At 51.7% G+C, this 14,710-nt stretch overlaps 1 protein-coding gene across 1 annotated transcript in view; it reads left to right on the top strand.

Annotated features, from left to right (window-relative positions):
• Nucleotides 1-14,710, top strand: part of DLG5 (discs large MAGUK scaffold protein 5) — a gene marked incomplete at its 5' end in the record, with an annotated part of 120,736 nt that overhangs the window by 31,348 nt on the left and 74,678 nt on the right. Inside the window, 1 exon segment of the mRNA XM_082673425.1 lies at nt 14,492-14,560. Coding sequence (XP_082529551.1) covers nt 14,492-14,560 — 69 coding nt within the window.

Below are 14,710 nucleotides of genomic sequence, written 5' to 3'. Positions count from 1 at the left end.
AACTAAGAAGTTGGGGGCCCAGCAGGCCCTTGGAAATATGAAAATTGGCACTTTGTTGGGCTGCACGCTGATGGTAGCTCTGTATCTGAGCTCCGTCTGTCACTGGAGATTCGCATTTTTCAGATGAAGATCGCTGGCTGGCCACAGGCGACCTCGCCGCTGCTGTAAGCGTGCGCGCTGCGTGTCGCTTCGGAGCCTGCTTGTCTGCCCCTCAAGGTCTCCTCTTTGTTTTTCTGAAATGTGATGAAACGGAACATGCCTTTAAAAATAGATATTTTCTGGAGATGGCCTGACTGGGATTATTGGCCGTGGCGGTCTTATTTCTGCCCCATGAGTCCCTTATCTCATCTTGGCTGATGGGACGCTGGCAAGGGCTGCTTGCATTTTTTTTTTTTTCTTTTTATTCTTAATTGTGTTTCCAAAGATATCCCTTTTGATCATTCATTTATTTGTGCACAGGCAAATGAATTCTATAGAATTCATTAACTTAACTTTTAAAGAATTTTTTTTCTGAGTATCAAAGCAGTACTCATTTAAAAAAGAAAAAGAAAGAAAAGATTCCAAAAGTATTCATGGTAGAAAGTGGAGTTCCCTTAAGTATCTGCTGGAGGCCTGAGGGTGGGGAGGAAGGCGGTGGTCTCACACAGTTGTCCTCCGGAGGGGCAGGGACACTCGGGTCATACTGGGGCTGCTGAGTGGGTGGGGGACAGGCAGAGGGAACAGGGTTCGGCTTAGAGGCAGCTCAGGGGGTAGTTAAAGGTCTCAGAGGGCTCAGAGGTCGGTACATCTGGTTCCAAGTCTGGCTGAATAATCTAGGGCGAGTTCCTTCATCTTTCTGAGCTTCAGGGTCCTTGTCTGTAAATTGAGACTGGTAGCAGTACCTCTTTCCTGGAGTGCTGTGAATTTTAAGTAGGATAGCATATTCATTTGACGGTTTTCCACGGCTCTCACTGTGGATGATGTCTGTATTGGAAAGGGCTGTACAGAGCCTGGCACGGTAGCAACTGGATTAGTGTGGTAGGGCTGCCGTAACGAAGTACCACAGACTGGGGGGCTCAACTGACAGCCATCTATTGTCTCACAGTCTTGGAGGCTAGAAGTCCTTGATCAAGGTGTCGGCAGGGTTGGTTTCTCCTGAGACCTGTCTCTCTCCTTGGTTTGTAGATGGCTGTCTTCTCTCTGTGTCCTCACAGGGTCTCTGTGTGTGTGTGCCTATCTGTGTCCAAATTGGCTCTTCTTAGAAGGATTAGGGCCCACCCTACTGACCTCGTATTAATTTATTAATTACCTCTTTGAAGACCCTTTCTCCAAATACAGTCACATGCTGAGATTCTGGGGGGTTGGGACTTCGACATGTGAATTTTGGAGAGGACACGGTTCAGCCCTTCACAGCAATTATCTCTATTATGCACGGTTCTGTAGTGATGAGGGGCCCTGAAGCTGGCCTTGGCACTGTCTTCAGCTTGCCACGTGACCTGGCTCGGCGTGTCTCCTCTGGACATCTGCAGAACATCAAGGCTGGGCGGTATAGGGGCCCCGTAAGCTCTGAGGAGTCTGGAGTGTAACTGAAAACGGGGATCCAGTACTTACTCTTCAAGCTTTAACTAAGCACGGGCCTTGTGCACGGCAGGTACAGTGATACCGGTGCCGGGGTTTCCTGTGGACGGGAGGACACTGGGCGTGTGCGCTGTCAGGGCTACCTGCAGATGGCCAGTGCTCCAGGAGCTGGTGCGCTTTGCTTTCGTTTGCTACACTCTGTGATTAGGGATGTGGATTTTATTTTTTTTTTTCTCCTTGAACAAAATAGTGAACTATCTTCTCTTGTTATCAAGATCAACTTTCTCTCCTGAGGAATGCCTGTGTGTGAAAGATAGCCCGCATTTGTGCATTTGAAATACTTCTCTGATCGTCTCCCGCATTTCCCGGGACTGAGTGGGGACAATTTGAAGACAGTGTGTGACCAGATTTTGCCTGAGATGGGGTGTGAGGGAGAGCTCTTCTTTCTGCATTTGAGGAAAGAGTGGCCGTGGGCCCGTTTTCTGAGCGGTGGAGTAGACGACTGGTTATGCACTCAAGCTTAAGGTAAGTGTGAGCACTGGATTTGCTGAAAAAATAGGTGTGAAACTGAAACATGGTGGACGGCTCTGTTGTGGGGGGTTTAGCGAGAAGGATGCTGGCGATGTTTCATCTTTATCTGGTGGGGTAGGGTGGCTGGCAAAAGGAACACTCACTGCTTGAGTGTGGTGGTGCAGTGGGTCTGTTGCCCAAGGCCCTCCCTCGTGCTCTGGGTGTGACAGCATTTGATACCTGAGTGGATTTCTGCAGGTGAGTGCGTGCAGCTGTCCTTTCTGTAAAACACTGTAAAAGGTGCCTGTGATTTCAGGAATGGACTCTTTTTCACCGGCTTCTGAAGGTCACCTTTTCAAAATCCACAAAAGCATTGTGTAAATAAGGTTGAACCCTTCTGGTGATGTCACCTTATCCAAGAGGAAGGGTGCATAAAAGTGTCCCAGGGCTCTTCTTGGTTGGGAAAATTATCTGCTTGGGGCTGGGCCTCTGAGAGCCTCCCTGAAGGGCCAAACTCTTCTTTACACTGTCTTTCTCAGGGCCTCAGAAGAAGAATAGATGGGAAGAGATCACTGTCTTTTTATTTTTCGTGAGGGCCCTTCTGGTCCTGCCTGTTTAAAGAATGTTAGAGAAACCGGTTGGGTTTTAGAGTTAGTTCTGATCAGTAATCAGTTACAGTAAGCTTGCCAAGGGCTGGGCGCCGTGAAATAGTGCTTCTGTCGGTGGGCTGGCCCTCAGGAGCCACCCAGACCAGGAGTGATGCATGCCTCCTCGTCTTGCCCTCGGCACACATCGCTGGTCCATCCTGGGCTCCCTTCCTGGTGAGCACAGGTGTGGCCTCACACTCCTTAAACACAGCAGGCAGTTGTCACTAGACATAGCAGTCCATTCATGCTGAACCTCTTTCCTTTCCTGGTCTAATCCAAGCCCTGCAATTCTGGTGGAGAAACGACAGCCAATCAATGGCCTTACTTAATTAGCAGAGCATCACTGACTTTTGCCTTCTGTGTCCTGTTGCAGCATTTGGTGTGGCAGAACAGCCCCTCTGACCACTCTCTACCCCATTGCCTTCTAGAAGACTTAATTCTCTTATTCCTCCTGTCTCCCTGAGTGGGCTTTGTGTGTCTCTTGCTGAAATTCGTATTCCTTCTCCTGCCCTCACAGGTCGCACGTCCTAGGATTTTATCCTGTATATGCTTAGAGCAATACTTACTGCATGGGTGCTGTTCAGGAAGTCCTAGATCTGGCCCTCCCCTCCCCCTCACCGTTTTCTTACCCATGGGCTTCACGTTGCCAGTGAGCCGCTCTGGGCTTGTCACTCACATCCTCCAGGCTCTGTGGGGTGAAGTCCCAAGTGGACTGGGTTAGCCTGAACCTTGCTCCCTAGCTCCAGACTCCAGTTTCCGACCGTCAGCAGGCCACCTGCCCAGAGATATCCTTTAGCACCTTCAGCCTGAGCCTCAGCAGTGTCTCCTAATTTCTCTTCAGCAGCCTTCTTCAGTTCTGCACCTCCTTAACTGCAGTACCTTCCGCACACCCCAACCCAGCATCCTCCTCCCGTCCTCCCCACCCCTGCTGTCTCTTGTGTCACCGCTCAGCTTGCACCCCTGACCACTGGTTCAGGGGAGCCCTTGTGGGAGCATCCCAACTGTTTTCTTTACTTCCAGGTCTTCCCTCTTTCCACCTTTCCTATTCACATGCTGGAGACAGTTCCCTGAAGCTCATGCCTGCTCTCTTATTCCTGTGCTCAAAAATCCCAGGCATTTCTGAGTCCCAGGGCTCAGGAGCTGGGGCTTTACGTGATCAAAGTCGTTGTAGGATTGTGTGAAGCTCGGTGAGGTTTGGATCACTCTGAAGGCCCAAAGATTTTGGATTACTTTAATGGCAAGAGGGAGGGAGATAAAGCCCTTGCCTCTCCTCCCACTGCCCCACTGTTGGGTATTTTTTTCCCTCCCAATTGTTTTTTGTGGTAAAATAAACATAAAATTTACCATCTTAACCTTTTTTTTTTTTTTTTTTTTTTTAGTCCTGCCACATGGTTTGTGGGATCTTAGTTCCCCGACCAGGGATCGAACCCGGGATCTGGCAGTGAAAAAGCTGAGTCCTAACCACTGGACCACCAGGGAAGTCCCAGTCTTAACCATTTTGAGTATACAGTTCAGTGGTTTTAAAAACATTCATAGTGTGCTACCATCACCAGCATCCATCTCCAGAACTCTTTTCATCTTGCAAAACTGAAACTATACCCAGTAAATGGTAACTCCCCATCTCCCCTCCCCACTCCAGCTTCTGGCAACCACTCTTCTACTTTCTCTCTCTAGGATTTTGTCTGCTCTAAGTACGTCATGTAAATGGAATCAAACAGTTTTTGTGTCTCTGTGACTGGCTTATTTCACTTAACATAATGTCTTCAAAATTCATCCACGTTATAGATACATGTCCAAATTTCCTACCGTTTTAAGGCTGAATAATATTTTATTGTATGTAGATATCACATTTTGCTTATCTTTTCATCTATCAGTGGACAGCTGTGTTACTTATACATTTTAGATATTGTGAATGATGCTGCTAAGAACATGGGTATAGGATTATCTCTTTGAGACCCTCCTTTCAGTTTCTTGGGGTATATGCCCAGAAGTGGATGTATTGGATCGTATAGTAATGCTGTTTTTGATTTTTTGAGAAACTGCTGTACTAGTTTCCACGGTGGCTGTACCATTTTACATTCCCACCAGTAGTGCCCAAGGGTTCCAATTTTTCCACGTCCTCACCAACACTTAACTATTTTCTGGCTTTTTGACAGTAGCCATCCTGAGTGGTATGAGGTAGCATCTTGTGGGTTTTTTTAAATTTAATTTATTTATTTTATTTATTTTATTTTTGGCTGCATTGGGTCTTCATTGCTGTGTGTGGGCTTTCTCTAGTTGTGGAGAGCAGGGGGCTACTTTTTGTTGTGGTGCACGGGCTTCTCATTGCAGTGGCTTCTCTTGTTGTGGAGCATGGGCTCAGTAGTTGGGGCACATGGGCTCAGTAGTTGTGGCTCATGGGCTCTAGAGCACAGGCTCAGTAGTTGTGGCACAAGGGCTTAGTTGCTTTGTGGCATGTGGGATCTTCCCGGACCAGGGCTCGAACCCGTGTCCCCTGCATTGGCAGGCGGATTCTTAACCACTGCGCCACCAGGGAAGCCCCTTATTGTGGTTTTGATTTGTATTTCCCTAGTGACTAGTGATATTGAGCACCTTTTCAGGTGCTTATTGGCTCTTTGTATCTCTTCTCTGGAGAAGCCTCTCAAGTCATGCCTATTTGTGAATCAGGTTTTTTTCCTTGTTGAGTTTTAGGAGTTCTCTATACTGATGTTAATTTCTTATCAGATACACGATTTGCAAATATTATCTGATTCTGTGGGTTGCCTTTTTACTCTGTTGACAGTGTCTTTCCGTGCACAAATTTAACAATTTTCATGAAGTCCAGTATGTCTGTTTTTTTCTTTGGTTGCTGTGTCTCTGATGTCATATCCAAGAAGTCATTGCCAAATTCAGTGTCGAAGCTTTGCTCTGTATTTTCTTCTAAGAGTTCTATAGTTTTATTTTTTAAATTAATTAATTCATTCATTTTGGGCTGCGTTGGGTCTTCGTTGCTGCGTGCCGGCTTTCTCTGGTTGCGGCGCGCGGGCTTCTCATTGCGGTGGCTTCTCTTGTTGCGGAGCACAGGCTCTAGGCGCGCAGGCTTCAGTTGTTGTGGCTCGCAGGCTCTAGAGAGCAGGCTTAGTAGCTGTGGTGCACGGGCTTAGTTGCTCTGTGGCATGCGGAATCTTCCCGGACCAGGGATCGAACCTGTGTCCCCTGCATTGGCAGGCGGATTCTTAACCACTGTGCCACCAGGGAAGTCCAGTTCTGTAGTTATAGCTTTTATCTTTAAGACTTTGATTCCTTTTGAGTTAATTTTTGTATGTGGTGTTAGATAAGTGTCCAAATACATCCTTTTGCATGTGGATATCTGCTTTTCCTAGCACAATTTCTTGAAAAGACTGTTCTTTCCTCATTGGATAGTCTTAGCACCTGTCAAAAATTATTTGGCCATTATGCAAAGGTTTGTTTCTGGGCTCTCTGTTCTGTTCCTTTGGTCTTATGTCTGCCTTTAAGCCAGTACCACACTGTTTTGATTAGTGCAGCTTTGTCACCAGTCAGGAAGTATGAGTCCTCCAGCTTTATTCTTCTTTTCCAAGATTGTTTTGGCTATTTGGAGTTCCTTAGTATGTGGCCAGACGAGGGAGAGCCCAGGCCCATCCAGTTTCTGATCCCGTGCCCTTTCACTGTACAGTCACTTTGTACCTCCCACCCCTTGGCAGGGGTCTCAGTAGGTTTAAACTCGGCACGGATATTGGGGCAGGGGAGGTAAGCGGTTCTCTGTGACCTCAGAGTCCTGGGGACACAGACTGAGTTGCCTTGGTGGTGAGTAATAGTCAAGACACCACACGGACCATGTAAGGGGGCGGTGCTGCTGCTGTTGAGGGGGCAGAACAGCAGCATATTGCTGATGAAGGCAAGACCTCTCCTTTGCAGTGGCCCTCTTTGGCCTTTGTGGACTGGATGTCCCCGTCCTGTCCAGCCTGGGGTGTCACGTCCTCGCCTACTTTCCGGTCTGACCCCGGGGCCTTTGCACTTGCTGTTTTTCTGCCTGGAACAGTCCTCCTCCAGCACTTTGCTTCCTCCAGACTCCTTCAGGTCTCTCTTCAGATGTGGCCTACCAGAGAGACCTCCCCTGGCCCTTGTAGCACAGCAGCCACCTCTCCACCCCGCCCCACTCACCCTGCATTTTACTCGGCTGTAGTGTTCTTCACAGCACTTACTACCGGATGCATTTTGCATTTGTGTATTGGTTTATTTCTCTCCCACCTGCACTCCTCTGAGCTCCATGAGGGCAGGGACTCTGTCTCGTTCTCTGCTGCATCCCTAGTTTGTTCACTAAGCATTTGGTGGCGGAATGGGCTTTGTGTTCCCAGGGCAGACGTGCCTACCAAGGGGTGGTGTCTTGTGCAGAGCGCTGTCAACTTCATCTTTCTTGAAGGGCTGACCCATGCCCATGTTATGTGCAGGTGGCGGTGAGGGTCATGAGAGGGTTGGGGCGTGGCCTGGTGTTATCCCAGCACACAGTGAGCACTCTGGCTTGTTCTGTTTGAATCAGAGAACAAGAGACCCGGAAGAGAGGTGGGCTGGCTTGGAATTGGCCGTGGCCAGGCAGAATGGTGGAAGGGGAGGGGAGGCCTCCCTATCCTGAGTGGAAGAAAACAAAGGCATAGCAAGGCTGGATTCAGGTATTGGGCAGGGACACTCATGGTTGAGGGTCAGATAACAAGAACAAGAGCTAGCGTTTATGGAGCGCTTGTCCGTGTGCCTGGCTCGGTCCTCATTCAGTCCTCATAGCCCACCCTTCCTATTTCATAGACCAGGAAATGAGACGCAGAAAGTGGAAGCAACTTGCTCAAGGTCACGCAGCTGTTGGTGGCAGGCCTGAGCCCAGGTGGTGTGGCCCAGAGCCTGCACTGGTACCAACACCTGTGATGGTGGAGGGCAGCACATGCTGCTTGGTCACAGTCCGTGCAGGAGGAGGTAGCCTTTTCTCCCTTTACTGAGTCGTGGAGAGGGAGTCCAGATGGAGAGCAGGAGGGAGCCGGTCTGCTGTGACTCCTGGTGCTGGTCAGAAGTTTATTCCAGGGCACATGCGCCCACCGGGGGATGTCTGGCTGCAGGATTAATGGAAGCGTGGCTGCCTGTGCTGCGCTGTTTCTGTCCCATCTCGGTGTGTCCTCTTTGCTGCTGTGCTTGCGTCATGAGCTCTCGTGAGGGTAGCAGGGCAGTGACACTGCGGCCGGTCCCTCCTGCACTGTCATCTGTTTTGGGGGTGCCTGTCAGGTGTGGCTGTGTTCATTGATGATGAACATGCCCCCCTACATCATTGCATATTAGTAGGAGACTCTTGAACTCTGTCCCAGTCTCCTCCCCACCCTCTAGGGCATACATGATGGCCGCCCAGCCTCCCTCCCGTGGAGCCCTACAGACCCTGCTTCGGGCTACCTCCTGGGCCTTCTAGGGCAGGTGACAACTGTCCCCCAGCCTGGCCAGGAGGCATCAGCCTCCCTGTGCATGTCAGGGGGAGGATTCTTTCCCACCCTGAGGTGGGCGTGTCAGCTGCTTGAAGCAGGCCTTTCTCGACTGACGCAGCAGGCTTCGTGGCTGCTCCATTCCAGGGCCACGGAATTTCACCCCCTGCTTTCTGAGTATCGGGGGGCTTGTCAGCTTCCAACTGTGGGTCTCAGTGTCCACAGTCTGGGGCCATGTTGTTAAAGGGGAGGAAGCTGAGGCCCTAGGGAGGGGCCTGGCTGCACTGAACCGTGATTCTGTAAGAGGGCTTCCCAGCAGCCAAAGGAGCCACCCTCCCAGCACCTCCCGAGATCCGCAGAAGCCGGGGAGGTGAGCTCAGCACATAGCACTTTCCACCCTCTTGCCTCCTTCTCATGTCTGTGGCTCACGGAGTCGAGTGCCTCTGTACCCAGCACGGTCATGGGCGTTGGGGTGGGCAGGAAGTAGCAGCATGTGTCAGGGCCATAACGCCATGGCTCACACCTCTTTCTTTCTTCCCACTTTTAGTCCCCAAGCCCCACTCAGCTCACAGCGTCGGTTGAGTGTCTCGGTGTGGGGAGGAGCACGGGGAGGGGGAAAGCCTATGCTGGGGGCTCCAGGTTGGGAGGCTCTGGGCAGGGGTGGCCCTGCTCTAATACTTCTCACTTGCACAGGTGGATGGGTTCTGCCTACATCTCCTCCAGGCTGATCTGGCTTCTTGGTGCTTGTCCAAGTCCACCATCCTCCAGGGCCAGCTCCAGGCCCCTTCCTCCGTGAAGTCCCCCCGGACTGCTAGACCTTTAGAGCTGGGCAGCAGTGTTGTGTATAGGGTTCAGGAGCACAGGCTTTGGGCTAGACTGCCTGGGTTTGTATCCTGTTCGCCCCCTTAGTGGCTCTACCATGACCTTAAGCAAGTTACTTGATTTTTCTAACCCTTAGTTTCCTCCTCTGCACAACCGGCGTAATGACAACCTCAGGGTTGGTGTGGGAATTAACTGAGACAACATATGCAGAGTCTAGTACATCCTGGCACTTAGTAGGGCTCAGTGCCTATCAGCTGCTGCTATTATTATTTCTGGTATTGTTGTTGTTAGTGCCATACGGTCTAGCAGTTTGTCATTGTGGACTATGCAGCCTCGTCACTCTGGTGGACAGCTTTCTGAAAGACAGCTTTCAATGTGGGTAACCAAAGGATTGAGGACGGCAGTGTTGGAAGGTCTGGTTTGACTGTAGGAGCAGCAGCTAACACTTTGAGCACTGGCCGTGTCAGGTGCTGTGTCAAGCCCTTTTCGTATTAACTCAGTTGATCCTCCGTGGGGTTAGTACTCCTGTTGTCCCATTTTGCAGATAAGCATATGGAGGCAGGGAGAGGCTGAGTGACTCACCTGAGGGTACACAGCTGCTAAGTGGCAGAGTTGAGAGTTGAACCCAGGCAGGCTGGCAACCTGTTAGTATTCTAGTCACTGCTGCCTCGATTTGCAGACGAGGGCCGTGGGCTCAGAGAGGGGAAGGGACGTCCACAGAGTCTCACAGCAGGTCAGTAGCCTCCTGAGCCCCTGGCTTGTCTTCTTTATACAGCTCGCACGGCTCAGCCACGTGCCAGGACCCCGATGGACACGTGTGGGTGCTAGAGTGACTGGGCACCCTCAGCCGTCCGAGGGTGGTCAGCTCTGAGCTGGAGGATGGTTCCAGGGTGGGACAGGTGGCCTGGTGGTGACTGCTCGCACCCCCCCACCCCACTGCCCAGGCAGCACCTCCCTGCCCAGTCTCACAGCCCCCACTGCCCAGGCAGCACCTCCCTGCCCAGTCTCACAGCCCCCAGGGAAGAGTGGCTTGCTTCTCCCTCCTTCCCCGGTGCTCGCGGGAGGTGCATGTCCTCCCAGCGCCCAGAGCTGTCTCAGGGCAGCGCCACGGGCTGGAGCACAGAGAGGACTCTGCGTGCTGGCTGGAGGCTGGAACAAGCCCCTTGAGCGTCGCGGTTTCATGGGGAGGAAGTGTGAGTCACTGGGGCCTTTACAAGCCCAGGTGAATGGAGGGGTGTGTTAGGGGCCCTGCAGCCGCGGGAGGGGGCCTTGGAGGGCTGGGCGTTCTGTTATCGCCTGGGTGATTTTACTGGAAGTTCTTTGAAGTGGTCTCCATGACCCAGTGGGGCTGAGTCACCGAGTAAACACAATTAGCAGGGGGCAGCCTTTTGGGAACAACACAGACAATGCTTGTGGCCCAGGCCAGTCCCAGAGAGTCTGCCAGCTCTCTCCCAGGGCTTCTGCCATGACTTCCATGTACATGCCACCTGCTGGCTCGGGTCAGCCTTGGTACCTTGCTTTCAGTCCCTGTTGTGGGCTTGTTGGAAATGCGGAGTCTCAGGCCCCACCCTAATCTGCCTAGTCAGAACCTGCACCTTGACCGGGGCCTCAGGTTATTGCTATGGTGGAGAAGCCCCTGTATCATCACTCTGCTTCACATGGCCATGAAAACCGGGGCTCCTGCTCTGCTCTCTTTTTCTTTTTCTTTTTTTTTTTTTTTAATATTTATTTATTTGGCTGCGCTGGGTCTTAGTTGCAGCGTGCAGGATCTTTTTGTTGAGGCATGCGGGACCTAGTTCCCTGACCAGGGATCGAACCCGGGCCCCTTGCATCAGGAATGTGGAGTCTTAACCACTGGACCACCAGGGAAGTCCCTCTGCCCTCATTTTCTGGAAACGTTTCCCAATCATATGACTTTCTCTGGGTCCTCTCTGGACCTCTGCACAGGCTTGTCTGAGTTTGTGGTGACGGTCCTGAGTGGCAGTGCCCTGCTGCCCTGTGGGGCTTGGGGGGAGGCAGTGGGAGCAGAGGAGGTCGGCCCTCGTTCACCCAGGCCTCTGTGTGTGTGATGTGCAGGGTGCGCATTAGGGCCCGGGTCGGGGTGCAGGTGCCTTCAGGGGAGCTCCCACATGGTCAAGGGTGAGGGGCTGTGCGGGGCAGGAGAGCGTGCGCAGTGAGATGGGACCTCTGTCAGGCTCCAGATTGGATTGTGAAATCCCAGGGGTAGATGACGACCGTCCCACCTCTCAGAAGCCATCGCTTTGAAAGGATACTGCGTGACTTCGGAGGAAAGCGACTCCTTTTGCCTTTTCCCGACAGTCCTGACCACACAGGCTTTTTAAGACAACAATAGCTGCAGAGACAAAGCATAACCAAGACAGCGTCGTCTTCGGGGCTTTTTTTCCCCCGAATGACGTCTAAGGCCCTGGGAACATCGTAGAAACTGGGCCTTGTCCAATTTTAACCGTTCCCTGGCACCGCTTCCCTCCCTGGCTCCCAGGAGCCCTGCCAGCTGACTCGGGGGAGGTGATGCCCAGAGATGCCGATAGAGATGTCACACCGCCCCCGGGTCAGGCCCAGAGCCCTGTCAGGATGTGGGGGACAGGGAAGGGGACCAGCACGTGTCAGTTGGCCAGTTGACTCCTCCCAGCCAGGGGGGAGGTGGGAGGAGAGAGAGAAGGGTGTCTGCCAAGTTTAATTAACAGTGGAAACTTGCCATGGGGGAGGAGAGAGATGATTTGAAGGGGAGGGGCGGCTTACTGGAAGATGGGGCGCTGCTGATGCCAGTAGCGAGAAAGAGGCGAGGCGTGCAGGGAGCATCCGCCAGAGTGCTGGCTGTGGTGTCGCCAGCAGGGCTGGGCTGAGCTCACATCTCAGAGGTGTGAGTGGGACAGTGTATTTGTGCCCGCTTTCAAAAACAATCCACCGACACACCAGCCGGCTAGTCTTCCTTGCCCTCACATAACAACAATGAAAAATTATTAAGAAAATGGCTGCTGAGTTTAGAACATAGGCATCGTGTTACATTCTTGTGTTTTGGAGATACCGATGGATTGGCTGAATTGCACCTGACTTTATTTCATGGATCTTTATGCAGTGCTTAATGTTCATGATATGGGAAGAGAGATGCTTTGAGAAGTTTGTGATGCTCACGGTTGAGACAAAAACACAGAGATGTGGAAGGGGCAGCAAGATGAGTAGCGTGGATTGAACTTAAATACAGGCGATATCTCACTGAACACTGCTTACTTATTTTTTAGTAGGATCAAGGACTTTAAGGGCTGCACGGGGTTTTCTGGTTCCGTCTCTTTTCAGGTGATGTGCAGGAGCCACCTCTGATATCTCTGCCAGGTGTGCGTGGAGTGAATGCATATGTCGTGGGAGACCCCCGCCACCCAGGTCTTCTCAGACCAAGGCAGCACTGACCCTTAGGCCCCCTTCCTGACCTGCACCCACCAGCTGTGTCTGGGCTGCTGCCGTAGGCCAGTCGAACAAGTTGCATCCCTTTGGACGGTCCTGCCCACTCCCCGAGCCTTCCTCTTCCATCCACGCCAGACACCCAGAGGTTCTTGGAAAATGTGATAATGAGGCCACTGGCCATTCCTGGCCACTGTCCCACTTCTTGCCATTACCAAAGTCCCTTTTTCTGGTTTTCTTTTTTCTCCTCTCACCTTTCATCTCTCTGCCTGTCTGGTGGGTACACCAGCTAGCTCCCCTGCATGCCGACTCTTATGCCAGGGCTGTGTGTTTCCCTCACCTCTGTGTGGTCTTCATCTTTCCCCCGACACCTTCCCCTTCCCTTCGGGGTCTCCCCTGTCCCCTGGTGCACTGCTCCCTCCCTCCCGTCCATGAGTTTCCCTCCTCCTCTCCCTCTCCCCTGCTTACCCCGTCTCTTTATCTCTTTTCTTTCTTTTTTTCCTTCTGAGGGTGTGCAGGTGTAGGGTAGCTAGTCAAGAGTTGACATCGGAGAGAGCCCCTTAAATTTGACCCCGCATTTCTGGTCCTGGAGCCCAAGGTCTCATTAGTTCTCGGCTGCTTTCTGACACCAAAGCCCTAAGTCTCATTCAAAGGCTTTATTGCAAAAATCTCATCTCTGGCTCACTCACTCTGCCCAGTACACACACACCTTCATTGTACAGTTCTTTCAATTCTAAGAGCAAAACATTGCCTTCTTCCCATTGTCTTATTTTATTTGACCCACCATCTCTGCATGTTGTGCTTTTTTCGACTCCCATTCAGCCTCTGGGTTGGGGTTCGCCTGCCCTCTTAACTTTTGTGTCATCTGTAGTCTTGATAAGCAAAGCACAGCTTTGTTTCCATTAATCATGGAAAATGTCATCTCTGAAATGGGACAGGGGAAAGGACCTTGTGAGCCATCTGGTTGAACCCCTTCATGTTACAGACTGAGAAACAGAGATCCAGAAAACTGAGGCCACTGGCCAGCTACTCGCACGTGGACGAGAACTGCACTCAGAGCTGGGTTTCTTGACCCAGAGGTTTTTCCTGATGCCGGGCAGGAAACATCCTGGCTTTGAAGATATTTGAATGCAAACCAAACCGTGGTGGTTGTGTGGCTGCCACCAGGAGTTAATAACGAGTGTCAACACCTCCCCCCCCAAAACAAAACAAAACGAAACATAGGGCTTCCCTGGTGGCGCAGTGGTTAAGAATCCTCCTGCCAATGCAGGGAACACGGGTTTGATCCCTGGTCCGGGAAGATCCCACATGCCACGGAGCAACAAAGCCTGCACGCCATTACTACTGGAGCCCGCGCGCCTAGAGCCCGTGCTCTGCAACAAGAGAAGCCACCGCAATGAGAAGCCCACACACCATAACGAAGAGTAGCCCCCACTCACTGCAACTAGAGAAAGCCTGCACACAGCAATGAAGACCCAACGCAGCCAAAAATAAATAAATATTTAAAAACGAAAAACAAAACATGTTACTCCCTAGCTTTGGTGACAGTGTGATTGCTTATAATTCTATCAGTAACTTTTAATAAGGGAGCAGCCACTGACTAAATTATTAAGGACTGAGCTTGAATACAGTTAGAACCTAAGAGCAGAACAGCTAGGCACAAGGAACGAAGAGTTCACAGATGTTTAACTTAGGCTCTGTTACCCTCTATATGAAAGCCAGAATCACACTGATACAAATCTGTAGGAAATCCCCAGACCCCTTGTTGCCCTGGGGCATGTTGCTCCCTTGCTGAGCCCTTCCCCAGATGTCCCGATAAGAAGCCAGCTGGCTGACTCCAAGCTCCCCTCTGCCCGTGCGTAGCTCAGTCGGAGGGGGGCCGAAGGTGAGGCGGAAGCACCAAAGACCAGGCCCTGCTGACAGCACCTCCCCTGCCCAGCCTGTGGTTGTGAGGTCTGGTACCCCAGGTGGTGCTGCTTCTCAGCCTGGCGCCGACTGAAGTCATTTGGTCTCACAGTGGTTTGGGGCATAAGATGAGAAATCCCTTTGGGGTTAGTAACAAATGGCCTCTCTTTCTGTCTCCAGGCTCCACGTACAGTGTCTTGTCCATCATGCCCTCAGACTCGGAGAGCAGCAGCTCCCTCAGCAGTGTGGGTGAGTACCACCTTCCTGGGCACCCCTCCTTCCTGGAGGACACCGGCCGCTCGGGGGTCTGGGTATGAGCTGGGGTGGCGCTGGGTGCATGGGGTGGGAGAGTTGGCCCACACCTGTCAGATCATTCATGGAGTCATCTTCTGTTGGTTC

Source organism: Grampus griseus (genome assembly GCF_964374135.1).
Source record: "Grampus griseus genome assembly, chromosome: 16".
NCBI lineage: Eukaryota > Metazoa > Chordata > Mammalia > Artiodactyla > Delphinidae > Grampus > Grampus griseus.
Note: the sequence above shows the minus strand (reverse complement) of the source record. Positions and strands in the feature narration are given on the sequence as shown.